This window comes from Hemicordylus capensis, chromosome 3 (assembly GCF_027244095.1).
Source record: "Hemicordylus capensis ecotype Gifberg chromosome 3, rHemCap1.1.pri, whole genome shotgun sequence".
NCBI lineage: Eukaryota > Metazoa > Chordata > Lepidosauria > Squamata > Cordylidae > Hemicordylus > Hemicordylus capensis.
The window spans coordinates 89,730,436-89,755,141 of record NC_069659.1 but is presented as its reverse complement, the minus strand read 5'-3'; the positions used below and the strand labels follow the sequence as shown (position 1 = coordinate 89,755,141).

The 24,706-nt window shown below is 43.2% G+C and overlaps 1 protein-coding gene across 5 annotated transcripts in view; it reads left to right on the top strand.

Moving 5' to 3' along the window:
- Nucleotides 1–24,706, top strand: part of RUNX1 (RUNX family transcription factor 1) — a 284,318-nt gene that overhangs the window by 246,160 nt on the left and 13,452 nt on the right. For all 5 annotated transcript variants that reach the window (XM_053310339.1, XM_053310342.1, XM_053310338.1 and 2 more), the window contains one exon: nucleotides 23,380–23,541. In XM_053310339.1, coding sequence (XP_053166314.1) covers nucleotides 23,380–23,541 — 162 coding nt within the window. The remainder of the gene's footprint in view (nucleotides 1–23,379; nucleotides 23,542–24,706) is intronic.

The following is a 24,706-nucleotide window of genomic DNA, read 5'->3' as shown; positions in this document are numbered from 1 at the left end:
ACTGATGCACATATAATGACCTCCCAATTTTCTGGACATCACTTGTGTATTCCAGCAAGTCTTATATATGGGCAAACTTTGGAATGCAAGAACTTCAGCCAGGTCCTCAAGAATTCCTATGGTACTTCTGCTGAAGGAAAACAATGAGGGGAAATAGTGTGTCCCCTGAACTCTCCATTATCTCTGTCAGCATCTAAGGGTCTATGCCTGACCTATGCTTTAACAAGAACAGTATGACAACTCTGCAGGGTTTAGCAGTGGTGACAGCAGCATGCTAGATGAAAGCCTGATGATCACTTGTGTGGCACCAGAGTCAGGAAAGGTCTGTGCATCATCTTGCACACACAGCCTAGCTCAGCTCTACCATTCTTGACTTTTTGACCTAAACAAGCCTATTTAAAGGAAGGAAGGATTGTGCCGTTGAGTCGGTGTCAACTCCTAGTGATCACATTCCATGTGATTTTCTTGGTAGAATACAGGAGTGGTTTGCCAGTGCCTCCTCCCTCACAGTATGAGATTATGCCTTTCAGCACCTGCCCAATATATCACTGCTGCCCAATACAGGTGACTACAAATGTATTTACTAGGCACAGTCTGGGAAGCACACCAGCAGGGATTTGAACTAACAGCCTCTTGCACTCTAGGCAAGCAATTCTGTGATTCTAAACACATTCGCACCACCCCAGTAGTAAACTAAATTTATTTAGAATCTGATTAATTTTACCTACATGTGTTTGCTTCCAAGTAATTGCATAAAGGATTGTAGCCTTAGGGCTATATGTCACTGATTCCAAGGAAATGTACAAAAAACAATCAAAAAGCCTAAATCTTACTTGCCTCTCCTTAAAACACAACTTAAATGCCCTGGTGGGCCAACACCAACTGTGACTTGGTGTGCGGGGGCCAAGGTAAAATTTTAGGCCCCAAATTTAGGGCACTGATCATTAAATAATATTTAATTGATATTAATTAGTGAAATTGAATTAAATCAAATGAAAATGAAACCCCATGTCTCCATCAAGGCACATGCATGCCCTCATTCTCAGGAAGCTCCTGGCTCCACTGGAGGCAGAGGGGCTGGGGAGCTGGGAGGAGGCAGGCAGCCCCCGCTCCTGGAGCAGCAGCAGCAGCCACCCAATGGCTTGGGAGTCCCCAAGTGGTGTGGGAGCCAGGGCGAGCAACAGCAGGAGGCAAGTGGTGCCACATCCACAGCAGCGCACCACCTCATCACTGTTCCTGCCACCCACCCATGGGAGGTGGGTGACAGCAGCAAGCTGGTGAAAACAGGTCCGCAGGGCCATATGTCAGTGTGGTGAAAGAACCCAACTTAGACCTCTTAGAGAAATGTGGGGCCATGGATAGGTTCTTAGAACACCCTCTCCACCTAGATAAGACCCATGGGATGGTGAGGGTGGCGTGGAAAGCCCCCTCCCCAGACAAACTATTGATCTGCAGTTTTTGTTGGAGACACAGCTCCATCTGTTTGCAACTTCTATCCTAGGGCATTAGGAACAGACAGTGAGGAAGGGTCTTCCTCTCCATTCCTCCTCGTGTTGTCTCTCTCTCTCTGCTCTGGCTTTCTCTGATTTGTGGACTGGTACTCTCAGGGGTCTGTCATTTCCTCCTCCTTGCTCCTGTCTACCTGCATTCTCCACTAGCCAAGAGACTTCTTTCTCTCCCTCTCTGCTCTGCACTATGAAGACAGAAAGCTCAGGGACACAGGCTTCTCTATCCAAGGATAGGGAATTCCCCAATAAACCTTGCTTGCTTTTGAACTTTAAAAGTCTGTCTCAAGATACTCTTAATGGGCATGGTCTTTTCACAAATGGTTGCTCTGCTATAATTGGGGTGAATTGAATACCTCCAACAGTTTTCTGTGAGCTCACTTCTGTTTATGCTTAGGATGAAGTGTTAATGTGAAATATGCTGTTATTTGTTTCTCATTAATCTAACATGTGGTACAAAACTTACCCACTCTTCAAATGCATTTTGCCCCCATACCCTATCCCCGCCCCGCCCCATGCCACCACTGCCTATTCTGTGTTCCTTTTCCAGGCTGTTCAAGGAGTAAGGAAAAGCTTGCAGCAAGTTCTCACCGCTGCATTGTTTGTTTTCTATTTACATTCCTTCCCACCCTATCCCAAGGGCTTAGGCAGGATATAATATATTCTTATCTCCTTGTTTCCTCACAACAGTTCCTCTGTGCATGAGGTGCTGCTCATAAACTGTGCTTTTTCCTCCACCTACAATGCTAAGTGCAACAGGTGTGTCTATAAGCTTTAGCTGCATTCTGACATGAAGCCAATCAACATAGCTTTTGTATAGGAATTATCAGGTCTAAAAGTGACATAAAGATGATAATGTGAGCTAATCACACAGGCTAATCTGGCTGCAGACTATACAGAGATGCATTTTAGCTTATTTCTTATGAGCTTTTCCACTAAGCACATTTGTGACTTTTTCTTTTAAATCTGGAGGGAGGACCCCTGATAACTCTTGCAGTGACCTACAGGAAGCAATTTCATAGGTTGCACTTGAATTTCTGATATTCCATGTTACCGGGAAGATTCCTATTTTCACCAAAACTAGAAAGTTTCAGGAGATTTAACAGAGCAGGAGAAGATTTCTTTAAAAGTACATTAAATGCATCTCTGTGTTGTGTGGTGTCCCTAGCCTCGCTGCAGGACCTCCCAGAGATGAAACTGTCCAGAGACTAAAGTTTGGGCAGTATATAAATTAGATAGATAGATAGATAGATAGGAAAGACAGGCAGGAAGTATTTATACTACAAATTTCTGGGCTTAGTTTTTTTTTTCATGCCACTTTTGTGGGTTTGCTTTAAGTCAGTTTCAACTGAACTATTAATTTGGTTCTGATACCTTTTTTGCCACCTAATGGCACAGCAGGGAAATGCTTGACTAACAAGCAGAAGGTTGACGGTTCGAGTCCCTGCTGGTACTATATTGGGCAGCAGTGATATAGGAAGCTGCTGAAAGGCATCATCTCACACTGCGCAGGAGGAGGCAATGGTAAACCCCTCCTGTATTCTCCCAAAAGAAAACCACAGTGCTCTGTGGGTGCTAGGTGTCGAAATCGACTTGCTGGCACACTTTACCTTTACCTTTTTTGCATCGTCTGCTGTTGCACTTCTCGTTTCATGTACAGAGTCCACATTATTTTCTCTCAATTTAGCTTTTTCATTGCAAGGATATATTCTTAGTGCTCAACGTGCAATATTTTTCACCTGAGCAAATTTACTACTTTGATTGATTGATTAAGTGCCATCAAGTCAGCGGCGACTCTTAGCGACCTCATAAATAGATTCTCTCCAGGACGATCTGTCTTCAACTTTACCTTTAAGGTCTCTCAGTGGTGCATTCATTCCTGTCATAACTGGGCCCATCCACCTAGCTGCTGGTCGTCCTCGTCTTCTCTTTCCTTCAACTTTTCCCAGCATTGCGAACTTCTCAAGGAAGTTGGGTTTTTCCATAATGTGTCTAAAGTATGATAGTTTGAGCCTGGTCATTTGTGCCTCAAGTGAAAATTCTGGATTGATTTGTTCTATGATCCATTTGTTTGTTTTCCTGGCTGTCCATGGTATCTTCAAAAGTCTTCTCCAGCACCAAAGTAAAAAACTTGAATGCTTTTTCTATCTTGCTTCTTCAAGGTCCAGCTTTCGCATCCATAGAGTGTCAATGGAAAAACGATTGTCCGAATGATTCTGATCTTTGTAGGTGTAGACGTATCACAGCATCTAAATATCCTTTCCCAAGGCCTTCATTGCAACCCTACCAAGTGCTAGTCTGCAGTGTATTTCTTGACTGCTGGATCCTTGACTGTTGATGCTCGATCCTAAAAGGCAGAAGCTATCCGTTACTTCAATGTCTTCATTATCAATTTTTACTTTTCTTTTCTTACATAGTGCAGAATTGACATCTGGTCTAGCACTGCGCATGTGCAGCAGTGTGAGTTCCTTCCAGACTACTGCTGTGCTGCTTCTTGAGCAAGGGAAGGGTGACTTTCCACACTCCCCACTTCCCTCTGAAGTCCACAATGTGTCACCAAAATAGGTCCCTGAAAATCATGTGACCCTCAGAGACATATTTTAGTGAAGCACAGCGGACTTCAGAAGAAAGGGGGAGAATGTGGAAAATTGCCCCTTCCCCAACTAAAGTGATAGTGTAGCAATAGTCTGGAATATGTACTGCTGCACGGATGCAGTGCTAGTCCAGATGTTAGCCAGTGTTTCCCCCTGTTGTACAACTTATGTAAAGGAACAGCTGTTGAACCAGGTGGCTTTTGTGGGGGCTGTGTGAGAAATAATGGCATCCACTTGTCTCTCTTTGGAGCAAGAAGGAAACCCCAGATCTATTAAATGTGAATGGGACATTTTCTCTTGCTAGGGGATGATCATACAGGGATGAAAAATTGGTGATCGGACTAAAATGTATGATTGCAGATCTGGTTGTGGCACACTTTCAGTGATTGTGTGGAAAGTGCAACAGAAAAAGGGATTTTATACGTGTACTTTGACAGGCTCCTTGTATTAAACCTTTTTACAGAGTAACAGCTTCTCTGGTGCCCACTTTTAGATTACTGCCTATTATCCTCTAAATATTTCAACAGAATGTACTTCTGTGTAACATCTTTAGAACTGGGGTAGTCATGCTTTTAAAAAATATACTTTACAGCATAGGAGGAAGACCTTATTTTTACCTTGTAAAAAAAAAAGGCTGAACTCTATCAAGGGAGATTTTATGCTACTTTGCTTGGTATCGTTTCCCCCCACAAGGTGACCTCAGCTGTTAAACTATGAAGGTTGCATTTGATATAACATTTACTTTTTCTAAGTCAATAAAATGAACCAGAATGTCTTTAGATCATCATAGGTCTGCTTATTACCAAAAGATTTTTTTAATCATGATCTATATTGGAATTTAAAAGAATCCAGTTCCATTTCATTTAGTGTCCTGGATAAGGGTTTGTGGGATGATAATCTGCTGTGTGTGTAGAATGCCCCTAGATGAAGTTCTCTTTATTAGTTTGTATTCTTTCTTTGTGGGCTCTGGGGATGAGATCATGAAAGTGTAAACGGCTGTTATGTTCAAAGGCACCTTTTATATCCACAAAGTTTCCCACTGCTAACCTGTATTATTTAACTATTGCAATCCTAATTAGTTCACATCAAGGTCAGTGTTTTGTAGCAAACGAACTGACTGCAAACTTCACAAAGTGAGTTTCCCTCCACATTAAAGCAGTAGAAGAAAAAAGGGGAGAGGAGGACTGAAGATATGAAAGGCGAGGTAGGAACCCTTTGTTTATCTGTAAGCTAGATAACTTTAATATCATGTAATTAGTTTGCATCTTCAGGAGTAACCTTTCAGACACCTGCGGCAATGTTGTAATAGCTATCACTCTTCTCTTGTCTAGAGAGATTATTCACATCCACCTCTTCCTCTTTGCTGTGATGCCTTTCTTAAGGGAATTAAGACCTTATGGAATTTTCAACCTTCTTCTAAACGCTCTTCAAACATATGCTCCAAGTTAGAAGAAAGTTATACTGTGATATGAATTTAAACAAGGCTGTGAGAGTGTGCCTTCATGGAATCATAGTTGGAGGAGATGTTGTATTCCAACCATCTGCTTGTTACAGGAGATTGAGAGCTAGAGCATCCCCCAACAGATGGCTTTCCAGCCTCTGCTTGAGAGACTCTGGTGAGGGAGAGCCCATTAACGCCCCACCCCACCTCACCCCACCCCAGTTAATTAGTTCAGTTGTTGAACTGATCTTGCTTTTAAAAAGTTTCTTCTAATGTTCAACCAAAATCTACTCTCCTATAACTTTATCCCATTAGATCTAGTCCCACCCTCTGAGGCTCAGAGAACATGTTTTTGCCCTCTTCTGTGTAATAGCCTGTCAGGTATTTGAAGAGTATTATCATGCCCTCCATCTCCGTCTTCTCTTCACCATCCTAAACATCTCCAGTTCTTTTGGCCTTTCCTCACAAGGCTTGTTTTCCAAATTTTCATCGCTCTCCTCTGGACCCATTCCAATGTGTCTTTATCCTTCTTATGTGATGCCAGAACTGGATACCAGATGAAGTCTGAGTAATATAGAATAAAGTGGAACAATTACTTCTCATGATCTGAAAAGCATGATTCTACAATACAGTGGTACCTTGCTATACGCAGATCCAGCATCCACAGTTCCTCGTATCCACAGTCAGGTAATTAACACCTGACCTTGACATACATGGAAAAAACCAGCCAAGGGGGGGTTAATTCCATGTATCCATGGGTCGGGGGTACACAGAAATGACCTTGGAGGTGGAGAAGAGCCATTTTATGGCTCATTTGTAAGTGTGTGTGTGTGTGTGTGTGTGTGTGTGTGTGATTTTTTTTGCAGAATTTCTGGGACTATGGGATTGCAGGGGAGGGCATCCTTGGACTCCCAAAGGCCCACGGAGCACAGTAGGGCACTTTATTTGGCCCATTTTTGTGTTTTGGGAGCACTTTTTTGGTGTGTTCTTTTAAGTCTGGGAACCTAACCTCTGCAGTCTCATAGACTCTTCCCTTTTTGAGGATTGGGATGACAGGAGTCCATCACCAGTCTTGTGGAACTTCTTCAGGATTTGTCAAAGGTGATAAAGATGTTCTGAGAGTGCATCAGCAAGTTTTCTCAGTACCCTAAAAAGCAGTCCATCCAGTCCTGAAGAATTGAGCTAATTTAAGGTCAAAAATCTTTCCTGACCAACTCCTTATCCATCATGGACTGCTATCCTGACCTGTTGTGAGTTACACATAGTTCCCCTTTTGGGAGAAGATGGAGACAAAATAGAAGTTGTGCCTTCTTTGTCATCTGTTAACATTTCACTATCCTTACTAAACAGCCGGCCTTTTTGTTGCTCTTAGAATCCCTCACTAGCTCAGCTTGTTCTCAGCTTTCCTGACCCTGTCGCTATGAATCAAGGCTACTGATCTGAACCGTGAGCCTACCATTTCCTTCCTCTTCCGTCAAATATTCCTTTAAAAATTTGCCCATGACGACCGGTCCTCCCTTCCATTTCTTGCTTGTCTTTTATTATCATTGTGTTCAACTCACCAGTAAAGTTTATGGGCAGCTATGTTAGGTTTTTCAATGTCTCCCATTTTTCTTATTCATTTGAATTATTTGTGACTGTGCCTTTAATAACTCCTCCTTCAGGAATTCCCAACCACATTGTGTTTCTCTTTCCCAGATAATTTAACTAGGGCATGGAATACTGCCTAGCACTTATCTGAGCTTATTAAAATCATCTTTCTTGGAATCCTAGGTAAATGTTTGCTTTTAGTTTTCCAGAAGTTCAAGAATTCCAGGATTACATGATTGCTTTTCCCACTACTTCGTTCTCACTGACCATCTCTACTTTATTGGTCAAGATCAAGTCAAGGATAACCAGTCCTCTCATTCCTTCCTCCATCTTCTGAAAGAGGGAATTGTCAGTAAAGCATGTCAGGAATTTGTTGATGATCCAAAGTGTAGCTGAGTTTGTCTCCCAATAGATAAAAAATCCTTTGTTAATCCTAATTCCTGCTTTAAACATCTGTAATTTGTTTCGGGAAGGCATAATTCACATTTTCTCCAAGTATGGCAGTCTGTAGTAAACTGCAATTATAATGTTGTGTTTACTACCTTCTCCATTTATATTTGCCTTGATACTCTCCACTGGGCGATCATGTTCATTCTTTTGGATTTCTGTAAAGGTAAAGTGTGCCGTCGAGTTGGTGTCAACTCCTGGCGACCACAGAGCCCTGTGGTTTTTCTTTGGTAGAATACAGGAGGGGTTTTCCATTGCCATCTCCCTCACAGTATGAGATGATGCCTTTCAGCACCTTCCTATATCGCTGCTGCCCAATATGGATTTTTCCCATAGTCTGGGAAACATACCAGCGGGGATTTGAAACAGCGACCTCTGGCTTGCTATTCAAATCATTTCCCCACTGCACCATTAGGTGGACTTGGATTTCTGTAAAGGTGTGTGTATGCATTTTTTTGCTTGTATTGCTACCCTCCCTTCTTTTCTTTTGCTTCTATTCCTTTCAAACCTATTTCAGTTGCTACTTTCCAATCCTAGGTGTCATCTGATCAAGTCTCAGGTATACCAATCAAGTCATATATACTTTCCTGCACCTAGGAGTTCAAATTAATCTTGTTTATTGTTCATCAGGGGACTCTGGGCATTAATGTATTGACATTGCAAGCCATGGATATTATGCTCTGCTGTCTCTGCTGTTATTTTATTGTGGGGTTTTCTCGGCAACCCCAGAACCCCTCCCCTCAGCTGCTCCTGCTGCATTCATCTGAGGTATATTTATCAAGGTACTCACCTTTGAGCTTTTGCTTCTGTCATCCTCAGGATTCAGTTTTAAATCCCTCCTGATAGGGTTCATCAGGCTTCTTGCAAATGCATTTTTCTGAGTCCTCAAGAGGTTCAGCCCACCTTCAGCCAGTAGTCCTTCATTACATTAAAGAAGTGCTGACTGTAGTCTCAGAAGCCAAATCTGACTCATCAACACTATCTGCATTCTCACCTCTCTCTTTATAATCTACTATCTTTTACAGGAAGAGCTGATGAGAACATCTCCCCAAGGTTCTTCATAGGGATGTGCATAGAACTGGCTGGCCCGGTTTGGTTCGAGTCCAGATCGGACTCGAACCTGACCGGGCCAGTTCAGTCCAGCACCCCCTCGAACCCCACTGGCTCTGTCTGGTATGGTGGGGAGGTGTTTGCAGACCTTTTTTCATTTTTTAAAAAATTTACCTTATCCCCCTCGAGGGAGTTCCTGGAGGCAGTGGGGGAGGGGGTCTGCTGAGGTCCCCCCGCCCGGCTTTCAGCCGGTTTTTGGCCTTCCCTGCTCAGTGCAGTGGCCATTTTGGAGGCTATAAGCCTGTGCAATTGGCCTCTGCATGGTCCAGGCCAGGCAGAAGCCAATTGCGCAGGCACTCAGCCTCCAAAATGGCAGCTGTGCCGAGTGGAGAAGGCCAAAAACTGGCCAAACTGGTCGAAGGGGGGCATGTAGAAAGCCGGTGGGGGTAGGGGAATCCTCCGTAGACCCCACCCCCGCCACCTCCAGGAACTCCCCAAAGAGGATAAGGTTAAAAACAACAACTAAGAAACCCCTTAAAATGTTCTGCGCACACGCACACACACACACACAATCATTTGGGAGGTGTTTGGTCTGGGATCAGACCAAACAAGGGGTGGTTTGATTGAACCATCGAACCAAACCGGCTCAATGTTGAACTGGCTCGACATCGAGCCGGTTTGCACATCCCTAGTTCTCCATCTTCCTTCCCAGATCCTCATAGTCAGATGTGATACTTTCATATCTGTGCCCAGCAGTGTACAGTAATTCATTCCCAATTAGATGAACAAGAAGAGATAATTATTATCAGTGGTCTTGATAAGTGTTGCCTACCTGTCCAACACATCCTGGATCCACTCATTGGGGAGACAGCACATTTCATAAGCTAACAGGTCTGATCAGCACCCAGCCACTTCTGTATCTCTCAGTAGGGAGTCCCCCACAGCTCTTCTCTTCCTCTTCCAGTAGATGGTGGTTGAGACAGTACTGTACATGAGGGGTTGAGAGTCATGACTTCCTTTCAAGACATTTGTATGAAGTCCTCAGTTGATTGCAGTATTGTAAGAGGAGTTGCTCACACAAGTGAGAAGGATGGAAATAACAGCATCACTACCACAAAGCTGGCAGCCATGCCTCATGGATGACTACAGGGGAGATGGCATATTACAGATTCACTGAATACCTCCTTTTCCTCTTTAATCACTATGGTTGAGTCTTGTTGCAGTCCATAGCTACTCTAGTACTCCACTCTTAATTGCAGTCAGTCCACAACATCTGAGTCTCCCAGATGATCCAGAAGGATACCATGGTCAATGGTATTGAAAGCTGCCAAGAGATCCAAAAGGGCCAGCAGACTCTCATTCCTTCTGCTGATTCCTAACTGAATATTGGTCAAGGCAGTCTCAACCCCATCGGCTGTCCAAAAGCCAGTTTGAATTGGGTCCAGATAACCAAGCAGACATATTGATCACCCTGCAATTTGGGCCAAATCGCTGGTGTAGATGAGCCCCCTGGTATGTGGTAGCAGCTTTAAATTCTGTTGCATGGTAGCTGCAAATTCCTGACAACCTATTCATGTGTAGCAGCTGCCACATGCAGAATTGCTGTGTGTTCTCTGGCCATCACTAGCCCATTGAGTCATGCAGTGCTTTCCCATATATGTCCCTTTGCTGTAGCAAAAGGGATTTAGTGGTCAAGAGCAGGAATACAGCATTCCAGCCTGATGAGTACTTTTCACAGGCAAGTTAAACAATGGTAGGCATATGAATAAATTTGCTTTATGCTATAGAATAGTACCTTTGCCAAATGATGCAGTTGTATACCTCCTGTGTGGAAAGTGGCCTGTCCTGATCTCTTTGTCAGACTTCTTTAGAATTCCTCACAATTAAGATAATGGCAGCTGTTCCCTCAGCACTTTACTATGACAAGGGAGTAGGAGCCACGTTCTCCGTTCAGAGGGTATGTAAGCTCTGATAAGCTGGTACAGCAAGAAGAGTAGAATGACCAATGCATATGATTTCCATCAAAGGTGTGTACGTGGCATATTGGATCAAAATGGTGTATTGCTCTATAACAAGGGTTCCCAACCTGGGTGGGAATTTATTGTGGCTGGGGATGCTGGGAGTTGTAGTTCAGCAACATCTGGAGGAACCCAGGTTGGGAACCACTGCTCTAGAATATGGTTGGTTCTATAGCTTCTTTGTCCACTAATGCAGATATAGTTCTGTTATTTCATTCTGCATTATTATTCTTTCGTAGAAAAAGATAAAAGAGATAAAATTATAACAAAAACTGAAGATTACCCAGCAGCATTAAAAAAACATCTCAAAAAAGAAATGTAACCTCAGTGTGAAAAAACTCTCTTTCGGACCTGCATTCTGTGGATTCTGTAAGACTGTGGAGTCTGCACATACTATACTCCTATTCTTCAGAGAGGAAGAGACGCCAGAGCAGGAGGAGTGTGCTTAGTCAGTGGGAAAGATGGTTTATATTTCATCTTACGGACTAACCTGCCAGAACAGCACATGCATTGTGAAATCGCTATTTTCACAGCTTAATGCATGCTGTTCTTTGCAGCTCCCACTGTCAATGCCAGATTAGAAATAACTAAAGCAGATGTTCAGGGACTTCTCAGATTTATAGTCTGTTAAATGTTTTCCTTTTCTTGGTAAAATTTGAGCCATTCCCTGTTGCTTGTGAGGGGCACTAAATCAGGTCAGAGGAGAAAGTTTTCATCTCTTTGCCCAGATGCTCTTCTTTCAGGAGCCCTGAGACTGTGGTGAGCTGAGGGCTACCACCAACCCCTGACACTGCTTTCTGTCCCCCATTATGTTGTTTTTTCATCCATTGTCCTTGGTACTGAACTGATATATTAGTACTCCACTCAAAATGGGGGAAAGGATGGGAAATGTTGAACTGCCAGGTGTTCTTTCCCCTCTGTCGCCTGTCTTGTCCTTTTGATTTTGCTTATTAACTTAAACAAGTACATCATTCATGGCTGAATAATAATGATTGACCACCACAATTGGACACTGTAGAGATGCCCTCTTTCCCATTCAGAAGTCATTTCTGATGTACAGTATCTACAAAACACCCACTAAACTAAATCTAGGCGAAGGTGACAGATTTATGCATCTGAAGGAAACAAAAGCAGAAGAACTAACAATAGGCAGCCATGCCAGTCCTCACTCTGATCATGTTGCATCTTGTTCATATTTGGTGTTTTCACCCCATCTGCTCTTTTGCAAAGATTTCTCAGAGCTTTATTTCTGTATGTCATAAGTGTCCAGTGTACAGTTTTGAAAACGTCAACGTGCAGGCTGAAGTCTAAAATTTTACAGGATTCCGGTGCATGAAGCTTTGCACAGTGTAAAGTCTCCATCTCTCACCTTCCACCTGACTTCCCCTTTCTCAGTTTGGAACTGTTTCTTCACCAATCCTACATTCAGCACAAACAGTCAGCAAGGCCAAAGCCGAGACTTGCTTTAAAGGTCCAGCATGAACGTTATCTTTGTGGGAAGGAGTGGATTCTGCAGCATGTTCTCATTCTGTCCTGGCTGCTCCTCCCTCCAGTGATAAACACCCCAAGGCCTTCCACAAGGTTGGAGGAAGCTGGGTGGGATGCTGTCTCTTCAAGTGGAGCTCCAGCCTTACAGCAGGCCCCTAAGAACTCTGCCGCACTCTCACTTTGTCCACCCCACTCTCCTCCTGCCCTTCAGTGGGTATATCTCAAATATTTAAGTTGGCTTCATTGCCCAAGAAGCTTTAGAGCCAGATCTCCTCCTCCTCCTCACTACCATTGTTGTTGTTGTCAGTCTATGGTAATTTCTGGCAGATGCGCTCTTCCCCCTGGACTTCCGGTCCGGTCCACGGCATCCACACCCCCTGGGGCCCCCCAAATCCTCTTTAGTCTGTCCCGGGTGGTGTGGTCTCTGCTCTAGAGACAGAGGAGGGAGTGGGGAAAGAAATATGTGGGATGGGAATATGTTAAGTTGCATGTTGAAATGTTTCTGCTAATGCATTTTTGCATGAATATACTTGTTTTATATTTTTACATTCTTGTGAGTTCAGTTGCTGTTTGTGCCCTCAAGAACCCATGTGTTCAAAATATTGCATGTTGTGTGTGTGTGTGTGTGTGTGTGTAGGGCAATGATGCTTAACTTGCGGGGGGAAGCTCCACTGCTGGTGGGGGGAGGGAGTTCTAAAGGCCTTTAGGTCTAGGCTCCAAAATTACCTAGGTGCCCCTCTAATTTATGGGGAAAGAGGGCATCATTTCTGTGTTTTGTACAGAGCCGTGCACACAGTTGGTAATAATATGGTGTTATCATATTCCCATATAACACATTAGTTTTTAAAACTTTTAACTGTATCTCTTTATTAGTTGAACTTTCAGGATACACAGGGTCATGTTTGAAAGTTGTTCTTCACAATGACAAAGCCTAAAAATTCACTTTGCTTTCCAACAAAGCTACTGCAGCTTTGTGATTAAAAGCATTACAAAAAACTTCCAAATACTGTAAGAATTTTGGCAAAATGGCAGGAGAAGGCAGCCCAGAAGTTACAGTCTGCTGTTGAAAGGCCCTGATGCAACCCCATATGTAATTTAAAATGGACTAATTTCAGATTCCTGTGAAAGTCGTTTCAAAGGCCCACGCTTCTCTAGAACTCCTCAAATGGCTTTAATGCCTTAGTAAAACCACAGAAGCTCCAAAATAAAAACAAACATTAGGGCATGAGGCCACTGCTTAAAGGTACCAGTGCCTTTTAAAAGCGCATAAGTAACATTGGCAATGATATTGAAACCTGATGTGCACCATTACCTTGTATACTCCTCAGTTCTATGAGGAAACACAGCCAAAAGGCTGGGTGAGGTAATCTCAAGGCTGCTACACAAATCAAACGTTTTAAAACCAACAATGCCCTGTGAAATTCATATAAACTCATAAGTTACCTTCAGTGATTTCTACAGCAGGTATCAGATGAAGAGTCACCACACAGACTTTAACAAACCTTCAAAGTTTTAAAGGCTGGCATATTACATATTACAATAATGAGTTATTCCCTGACAAAATGTGGAGCTCCTCTGGGCTGACTTTGGAATTTAGGTGAACACAGCCACAAGCCTACACTTTCCTATTTGGCTGCTGAAGAATACCACCCTAGGCATGCTTACTCATCAATAAGTCCTCCTGCATCCAAGTGTGGAAGGCTAAGGATGCTCTACTTCAGGAAGCAGGTCTGGCCACAGCCCTTCCTGTATCCATGAGAATGGCTAAGGCCACCCTCTCTTGGCAGGCATTTGACATAGGCTAATTAGCTCTGTATAGCCACCTAATGGCACAGCAGGGAAATGACTTGCCTAGCAAGCCAGAGGTTGCCGGTTCGAATCCCTGCTACTATGTTTCCCAGACTATGGGAAACACCTATATTGGGCAGCAGTGATATAGGGAAGATGCTGAAAGGCATCATCTCATACTGCGCAGGAGGAGGCAATGGTAAACCCCTCATGTATTCTACCAAAGGCAACCACAGGGCTCTGTGGTCGCCAGGAGTCAACACTGACTTGACGGCACACTTTACCTTTTATTCAGCCCTGTGGTATATAATTTTTGACTTTGTTTTCTGTGATGTGTATTGTAATGTGTATTGAGGTATTTTGTTTGCTGCTGTAAATTGTTCGTGTTTTGGATTTTTGACATTTTTATGTGTTTATATTTTATTTATTTATTGGTGAGCTTCTTTGGATGCCTTTCTTGAACAGAAAGGTGGCATATATTGTAGACAGATAAATAATATAGACAGGATCCCTGTTCTACCCTCACTAATCCATCCTCCACACATCCTCACATTGGCTTATCTCACCCCCCTCCTCTGTACATCTGCACATGACTCATTTCCTTTCCCTTTGTATAAATCAGTTGGTTGTATTTCAGATGCCATCCAGCTCCTTGACTATTATGAGTGAGAAGAAATGCCAAAGCACCAGCTCTGAGCTTTCTCCTTCAGAACTAGAAGTATGGTTGGCCAGGGGTTGAGACGCAATAGGGAAGCAGAGTCAGATGAGGGTGGCACAATGCCTGTCTGTGGCTTCATGGTGTACACAGTGGGCTTGGACTCTGTATGGATGGGCAAACCATGACTGAACAATTAAGTTAATGGCCCACCTTGATCAAGGAGCAAATGCTATGAAATACCAAAATATCAACCCCAGACTGCTATGGTTTACGAAAAGCAGTCATTAGCCTGGGGTTATGTGATGTACAAATAATGAGACAATAGTTGTCAGGATTCTCCCCCAAAAGAAACCATCATTGCTGCCAGCCGAGTTTGAAAAAGCCATAGAGCATTGTACCACCTAATGGCGCAGTGGGGAAATGACTTGATTAGCAAGCCAGAGGTTGCCGGTTTGAATCCCCACTGGTATGTTTCCCAGACTATGGGAGACACCTATATCGGGCAGCAGCGATATGGGGAGATGCTGAAAGGCATCATCTCATACTGCACGAGAGGAGGCAATGGTAAACCCGTAGTCTACCAAAGACAACCACAGGGCTCTGTGGGCGCCAGGAGTCGAAATTGACTTGACAGCACACTTTACTGTGTCCTACCAACCCATCTGTAATTCTCATATGCCTCCTCAATGGGAAGTAGTTTGTGATGTGAAACTCCAATCTGAGGAAAAACACTTCCCACCATGAAATGGTGGAATTTTACAGTTTGCTCTGTAATTTTCCAGCTTCTCGTGTTCCAGCTCTGAAAGGTAAGTGAACACTTGTGGTGTTGTGTCTGCTGCTCCCTGTTATGAAGTTGTTCTTTGGTAAGCCCCAGTTTCTCTGAGGAGCTGAGTAATCCAGCTACAGGAAAATGACACAGCCTTTCAAAGGGCTGCATTAGGCAAGGATTCAGTCTTGATTTTATTATTCATGTGAAGGAAAGAGAAGAGCAGATAGCTAGAGGAGCTTCTCAGTGCTGGTGTATGAGAATCCTACCACCAAAATGCATGCTAATGTTAGGAGATCAGGTTCAGGGGGGTGGGGGCTACACTCCACATGCATTATTTTGGGTGCCAAGTTGATTTCCCCTGATATAGGTGATCTGAATGAGTACTGAGATGACTGCAGGTTGTGAATGCTGCAGAATGTGATCACAAGTGCTTGCAGGAGCATGTACTCAGATTTACAGAACTTGGCTACAGATATCAATTAACCTATGAGGAAACAGTGGCAAGCCAAGTAGGTTGAACACTGGGGGTGGGGGAGGGGGAAACTAAACTACTCAAACTGCAGAGAGTTAAGGGAGATGACAAGAAGGAGGCCCTGGAGTTGGACAAGTCTTATCAGGCTGATTCCAGCAAAAAATTGAAGAAAAGAATGAGGTGTCCATGTTCTACCCCTTTTGAACTAGTTTAAAGGAACTGATAGACTAATAAATGGATTACAGTTCTTGGCAGAATGAGCTTGGCAGACATTTCTGCTAGTTTAAATGATTAAAACTGTTTTGCAGTTTTTCTGGATCGTATAATAGCAGCGATTGGCTCATGTTATCAAGGGATTCTAATTGACATAGATATGTGGCTAATTAATTGCTTACTGCTTGTGCTGCCTCTTCCCACTGATCCTTTAGCTGTAATGTTTCTCAGTATTTTTGGAAAGCAGACAGTCAGGGAGACATAGAATATCTCTCTCTGTGAGAGAAACTGCACCATCCCTCTGTGAGATGCTCTTGGTGGTACTTTTGGAGAATGGATTTCAGATCTCTTGGCCCAAGTATCTTCCAAGAGATATCTGTCATTTTGCCAATTACTGGCATATCGACTTCAGTACTGACTCACATCCTGCTTCTCCTTTTAAAGAAATACTTCCAGCAACATGTCATGTTATATAATGAGATTCAGCTCCTATAAATGCCCCACATACCCAAGTGAAGAGGGCAGTGTCTGATCTTTAGAGTTAGCTCATGCCATGATATGCCTGAAAAGAAATCAGAAAGCTGCCATTAATACAGCCCTCAGGTCTAATAATAATAATAATAATAATAATAATAATTCGATTTCTATACCGCCCTTCCAAAAATGGCTCAGGGCAGTTTATACAGAGAAATAATAAATAAATAAGATGGCTCTAATAATAAATAAATAAGATGGCTCTTCTCCTTGCTCTCCTGGCACGACACGGCAGTCAACTTCCAAGTGGTGAAAATCACAAACACAGAAGCCGCATCTTAAAATCTCATGAGTTTTAAAATCTTTGTTGTTGTTTTTGCTTTTGAGCCTTTAAGGCACATACACCGTCTTCAGATTTTCCAAATAGGCCCCTCGCCCTCTGAACTTCCCACAAAGAAGCACTGAAGTGTGTGTGCATGTGTATGCAGCAATGTGTAGGAATATACATGTGAATTACTATGGTATGTACACCCAGAGACACACAGAAACACACTGTGTGTGTGTGTGCGCGCGCGCGTGTGTGTTTTGAGCTTCCATTGCTTTTAATCTTAGAAAATAGGGTTTTAGGAGAAGTTTCAAACTAATGGGTAATACAACATTTCTCTTTTAAAAACATAGTGGTGGTTGTTCTCACAAGCAGCCAAGACTGGGCTAGGGCAGCTAAGCCCAGGTTTGGCTGCCCGTGGGGAAAGCTGGGAGGTGCCCACCTCCCAACGGCACTGCCTCGGCGGCAAACCCTGCTAAGAGGTGCTCCCTTAATCCCGTTTACTTGCCTGTATGTCAATGTTGGCACAGAAACACAGATGGGCAGGTGCTCATCACAGGGGGGATCGCCACAGTGCACCGCACAGTTGTGTGGTATATTGTGGGATTCTCGAAGGCCGGGACAAGTCTCTGCCTCAGAGCGATCCGCCCTGCTCCACGCTGCATGGAGGGACTGATCATGTGGGGGCGTGGAGCGCACTCCCATCAGGGCAACAATGATCATGGGGCGGGGGGGAGGCAAGGCTTGGGAAGCCTTTCTCCCACCCTCCTGCCTGCCAAGTAGGTCGTGTGAATGGCCCCATAGTCAGTAAGCAAGACTTCCATGCTGTTTAAACTATAAATGAAATATGTTTTCTATTTACTTAAGACTTTTAACCATACCTTCTCTATTCTTAGCTATTGTGATGTACATCCTAGTGTGGACAAAAGTCCTATTATTCTAGATGTTGTGAAGAAAGAGGTGGTGAAGAGAGACTGATTTCAGACAACAGATTTTAAATTACGCCTCTCACTGACTATTTGATCACATTTGGGCTGTCAATGGAGCCATTATATCACAACCATTATATCACAATCTCTGATTTTATTGCATATCATCGTACTTTAAAATACACTACCTGAAAGATATCCAAAGTAACTATTATATTGGCTCATGTTGTATATTCAAAGGACAGGTAAAGAAAAGCACATAGCAGGGATGTGCAAGAATTTTTATATTGTTAAGTTGTTCCATTCATTGTCATTGTTCTAACCAGGCTCATTAAGTGTTGGTTTGTTGCAGCTACCTTTCATTTTATGACAGATCAGTGTCAAATCGGAGGGAAAGTACTGGTAGGCTGAAGAGAGTCTCTGCTATAGTTCACTGGATAATTTGTAGATGATAATGCTATTTTGAGTGGTGTGCAATTTTTCACATGCCACAAAACGTGCACAGGTCAGCTGATGTTCTGAGCACTGGGAGATGTCACACATTGTGCTCCAAGCATGCTGTGCTACTTTCTGTGGGTACACTGACCTCACAACCACTTCAGTAACTCAGTTTGGCAGCTGATAACGTCTTGCCTCTGGGATACCACGTTGCAGAATGGATCTGCCATGTTAGTCCTGGGTCTGGGATATATGGAAGTGCCCTTTTTGTGGCATACAAATTAAAACTGAATGTGGCAGGCATAAAGTATACTGTAGAAGTTGTAGCACTGTGGAGCTACTACACAAATGAATGATACTGATTATGCAATTAGTGTCCTGTGAACCCTGGCTGGTGATTGTGCAAGAAGCTCTCTGTTGCCACCTACTGGTCAACATAAACACAGCAATTAGACTTCCAATATGCCATGCACTGACAATTGAAAACATATTGAGCACACACAGAAGGGACCATGTAGAGGAGCTTCTTTCCCCCACTTGTGGAGGCTTTTAAAAATCCAAGCTTGTTATATGGAACTATTAAATATTATGCAACATGTGCATGGCTTAATTATGGTGGTTTTTTAAAAGAAGCCAAACGTAACATTCTTGTGTCAGTAAAACATGTTAGGGCATGAATGGTGGTACAGCACTTTGTATCTAATAGCTTGTTGTATCTAATAGCATGAGGCTGAAGGCCGATAACTTGTATCTAACTAAGCACAGTGTGAATTACTGCACTCTAATTCTCACCCTGAAATGTTTTATTGCAATAATTAACTGTTTACATATATTTTCTCACACTATGAAAGGCAAAAATGACACTTGCTTGTAGGAAAAACTGCACCTCTGTTGCCAATTGGTGTAAATCAGTAACACTAAGGCTCTTCAACAGGATCCCACACTTCTTTCTCTTAAACCTTTCTAAAAACCTGTCTGGCTTACAAGTCTGGAGGAGACTAAATCCCATTATTTCATTGTACTTAAATTGGCAAAAATTTGTATGCGTCATAGTTGTCTGTTATTATGTATTAGAGAAATATCTAGTGACATCCTCTGCATTGGATGAAGCCACCAGAATAAAGGAAAGTTTGGTTTTCAAATATGTTTAAATTGTTTTGTGTCAAGAAATTTGATATTGTAATGCCAATTGACTCAACTGTCTGCCTATCGCAAAGGGGCCTCTAGCAGTGATTGTTGAGCTGTTCTGATGCGAGATGGGGGTGATGGTGTTCAGTCCAGAGGAATGTCCTTCTAAAGGAAAGTGTAAAAGAAGCAGATCAGGAGAGTAAATGCTCCAGGAGAGGAGGAAAGGGAAGAAAGCAACAAGCAATCTGAGAGGGAAAGGAAAACTGAGCGAGAGAACAGGCAGAGAGGAAAGGGGCACCAAGGGCAGCCCTTTCATGAGGCAAGGTGAGGCAGTTGCCTCAGACAGTAGATTATTGGGGTGCCAGACACAAGATGCCCTCCTACCTCCCACCTTCTTAAAAAAGGGGGGATAGGAGAGTGTGCATACAAGGAGGGGGATCCAGGATTTTGGCACCCTGCCTCAGGTTTACAGAGATCTGGAGTTGCCGCTGGGGGGTGTGTGACCATCACCAGTGGCAAACTGGGAAAGCTGGACTTAACACACTGGTTTGAGATCACCAGCCACACTTTTGGGTAGCTGGCGAGCCTCTGGTCATGGACCCTTTAACTGCCCTTCATGCAGTGCTATTCAAAGTTACTCAGACTTACTTTGGCTTGAGATGCTTCTAAATTTCTTGTTTTGCTTTTAACTAATGTTTTACCTTTGTTTTTATCTTGTTGTAAACCACCCAGAGATGTAAATTTTGGGCGGTATAAAAATATGTTAAATAAAATAAAATGGCTATGACCCTGCCTGCTAGCAGAGGATATTTGACAAAACCAGCTTGTTTGCCCTAAACTGCCCTCCAAACATAAGTGCATATTTGGTGTAGTTGCAGCTGGCTACAATTGGACTGAACTCAATGCCAAGATAGGCCCTTTGATTTGGGATGCTCAAAGGACAGACATTTGTCATCACTTTGAGTGGTGCAGAAATACTAGCAAATGCAGACCACAGAGTCATTGCTCAGCTGTCACTGCAGCTTCCAGTTCTGCAAGCCAGACATCCAGAGACAGTGCACTGTTTGATATCTGTCCAAGTATGTCCTCTTCCCACTTGATATGATTTGTACAGATAGTCCCCAAATTCCTGGATTCAGAGGACTGAAATAAATTTCCAAATGTTTCATTAAGAGATGTAGTGCACTGCCTTTAATAATGGCCCCTCGGACTGGTGCAGCAGTCCCCTCGATTCTTCTTGTGTACTTCTTTTTGCTATTGATCTTCTGTAGATCCTTTAAAATGGTCTGTTTGAATGCATGCATTATATGGAGAAATACAGCCAGCTGGCACCAGTAGTAGAAGCCATGGAGTGTTGGGAAGGTGGAGAAAGGACCATCTGTGGTCAGTGGGTTGCTGTTACAGCTCCTCTCAAAAGTGTGGGGAGGGAGAGTTGCAGGGGGAGCTCCCATAGGAATCCATAAAGCTCCCTGCTGTGTCCCCATCTCATCCCCTCAAGCTTCAGGTTATTTCAAGAAACTGTTGGCTCCCCATAATCAGCTGATGGGCATGGGGGATCACTTTTTAAAAAAGAGGTAGGGTCTGGAATGCCCCTTCCCTTTCACCCATCTGTTCTTCTTATTGCCCCTAATCAGGGTGATTTTGGCCATTGCTAACCCTAGAATCTACTTTCCAGTTGGGCTTGAATTTTGCTCACCTATATCCAGGGGCAGCCCTTTACTGAGGTGAGGCGGTTGCCTCAGGCAGCAGATTACTGAAGCTCCAGCAAGGCACCAAGATGCCCCCTGACCTCAGAGAACCTCTTTGACACTTGCAAGTGTGCAAGGAGTGCAAAGCTTGCTGAAGCACAAAGCGAAGAGAAGGCTGTTGGCAATCTTCCCTTCCATCCCCCATGCCACATTCAAAGCTTGCAAGGGTCTGTTTTGAGAGGGGGCTGGCCCTCACCTCGGGCCTAGGGCAAAGCAGCATTTGATGTTTTGCCTCAGGCCCGGCAACGCATCGAGCCTCTCCCTGCCCATGTCCATGCTCTCCTCAGTCATCTGAGTTTTTATGCTAGGCATCGAGAAGTGGCCTGTACAGAGTGTTACCTTCCCTGGTCATAGTTTTGGAAAGTTTTATCTTCCTTGTCTGTGGTTGAGGAGCACTCTGTCACTCTGTACTGTAAACTCTTCCACTCATTCCCTCATCCACCTTGGAACCCTGAGAGTTTGCCTCAAGTGGGCATGGTAGGCACTTGCATGTGCTCGTGTCAATAAACAAAAGCCAGATTGTCCTTTGGTGGGGAAACTCACCTCTTTCCTCCGCATTTATTTTTCTGCATGTTTAGAGAGTGTAAAATTGTATTTAAGCCCTGAAGCAAGTTTAGACCTCATGCCTTTTCATTTCATCCACACAGAATTCACCAGATACAGCACACTATTAGTATATAAGCCCCTAGAAACCCCAAGATATTTAATAGCCTTTAAAAAATACACTTTTGTCATCATCCCAGTGTGCACCCTGCTCTTCTTACTGTTTCAAATACCCATATTCACACCTCACTTTGAGCATTCCCCGCGCCCATCACAGTCCCCTAGTAGCTGCTGAACACCGACTGAAAATAGTTGGGTTTTAAGGTATTTCCTTTTCCCCTTCAAAACCACTCTCTGAGCAAATATATGCATAGGATTCTTTCTCTTGAATTGGCATGGGCAAGCAAGAGGGGTGATATATCATTTGTCTGCAAGATTAATATTATAGACAGTTTAAAAACTCAAAATGTTATTTTCTCTAAGCAATGCCATAGAAAGGAAACAGCCTGTACAAATTAAACTTGCAAGAAATCCAGATGTTAAAGCTAACATGACAGTTAATAGGACTCCACATGGGGGAAGTGAAGTAGTTATGAACTGGCATGTACATCAAATGCACAAAAATGGGTAAGGAATGTATACTGCCCTCTTCTGGTCAACCTATAGAGGCTTTGGGCTTGGATAGAGAGCTCTGTCTTGGTGACTCAGTGACATGTGAATGTTACTTTTGGATCTGAACAGAAAGACCCGCTGTGGTATGAATTCACAAAGACTGTCTCCATACACTGACTTTTGCAATTTTGGAAACTTAATAAGTTCCTCCTACCCCCCACCCCCAGTAACACAGTCGAGGTAAGTGATCAAATAAACATCCAAAGGTTTCCTGACAAAGGATGCATGTACTTAACAGTGCGTAATTTTCGTGAAGTAAGGGGTGGCTGACTTCAGCTTGTATGTGTTTTGTGTTGTGTTGTATTGTGTTGTTGTTGTTTTGTTTTACTGGAACCCATGGCATTTCAGTGTTTCTTGTTTCTTTTTTAATATCTAAACAAGAATGCATACCAGAGATGTGCATGAAATTCACACGAATCAATTCAAATTCTAAAAGATTCAAATTCAAACCCATTGAATAGAGTGGATGGAGATTTGTTTGAATTGATTCAAATTCGTCCAAAGTCAAATCAGATTTGGTCGAATTCACCCAAATTTGAATCGATTTGAATGAATCTCCACTCTATTCAGTGGTTTCAAATTTGAATTTATTTGAATTTAAATCAATTCATGCAAATTTCATGTACATCCCTAATGCATACTAGAGAACTCTTAAGGCATAACTATTATGTGCTACATGGTTAGGGGCGTAGCTAGGTGAGAGAGGGCGTAGGGGCGTAGCTGGGGAGGGGGGCTCGTGTTCATCCCTCTTTCTGGTGGCCCTCCAGAGTGAGGGAGATAATGAAGAAAATAGAGAGGGATGGAGCTGGGAGGCCCATAGGAGCTGGAGGCCCGGGTTCTTTGAACCCTTTCACTCAATCAATTATAGCTATGCCCCTGTAACATGGTCATGAGTAAGCACTCTTAATTAACAAAATAAGAAGTGCCTTGCTGAATTATATCAGAGTCTACCAATTCAGCATTCTTTGCAAAAATCTCAGTCTGATGGTCCACTAGAAATTGCCCAGTGCTCCACTGCTGCTATAAGAAAGAACCTCAGATCACATTTCACCACAGATGACCATTCTTATACCTCTTTTCCCATGACAGATACAAGGCAACTTCAGCCATCTCCTCCATGGCCTTATGATCCATCTTATCAATATCTGGGATCAATTGCAACCCCTTCGGTTCATCCAGCAACACCAATTTCTCCTGGAAGGGCCAGTGGAATGACATCCCTTTCAGCAGAACTTTCAAGCCGACTGACAGGTAAGTATCTGACAAGGTCCTTCCCGCCCCACGTTAAACTTAGATTCTTAAGGTGTGAGGTAGGTGGGCAACAAAGGAGAACCCAACAGTCAACAGAAGAGTTTTCTCAAGTCCGCTTTTGTGCATGCCTCAGTTGGATCACGGAATGAAGGCTGGCTGTTTTTACTGGCTTTCCCCCCACCTCTCTTTCTTAAGCACTATTGCAGATGCTACAGTCTTGATACTTCACCTTTCTTCCCATTTGCATACCCACAAATCTTTTTGTATCTTGAGCCAGTAAACTGCTGTCTTTTTGTTAACTTTGTGGGGTTTTTTTCTTGATTAATGGGGACTTGCTAGATAAAAACTCAAGAACAAATCTTGAGTTTGGATCTATTTGGGTTTTTTCTCTTAGGCTCATAACAGCCCCTCTTACGACAACAAAAGGAAACTTTTGTTGTAACTCTAGCAGGGTTGAGCAGCCATACTGGTCTAAAATCTGGACTCTGCCATCGAGGAGAAGACCATTATTTTAGTCACTATTCAAACATACAACAAGAAAAGGGTCTTTATTTTTACTTTTTAATTGTAGGAACCATAGAGAAAATCCTATTTGGTTTGCTTGTTGTTGTCCAGTGGTGTCATTGAATACTATTTGCTATAAATATATATTTGTAGTTGTTGATGCCATTGCAATGCGGCATTAAAAGTGATGTGAGTATTGAATTACTAGTCTAGAATTTGGGAGATGTATGAAATTTCTTATGCCATCACTGATTTTAGCTTGGACATGTAACTTAATAATAATTGGGTAATAATTGGGGTTTCCAGCCTTTGGGAAGGAGGGGTTCAAGTGTCCTCTGCTGTTAAGTTGCATTACTACCAGAAATCCAGCCAGTGAAGCTTTTCCCACCACTTCACCGGCATGGTGGTAGAAGTTTCTGCTTGAGAATGTTAAAGGCAAAAAGGAGCTCTGTCGGAAAAGGCTTCCCGCCTTGCTTGTACTGGGATATAGTGTCCAGGGCTGTGTCTTTCTCAAGTGGCAATGCATTATTTTACAGACCAACATCAGTGAATGGATCTGAACCTGCCAGGCCTTTGGGACCAAACTTCACATTATGTTTAAAATGTCAGCTTTGACAGACTTAGTTTTCTTTTCGTGAATTGCAGCTGGATCAGGACTGTG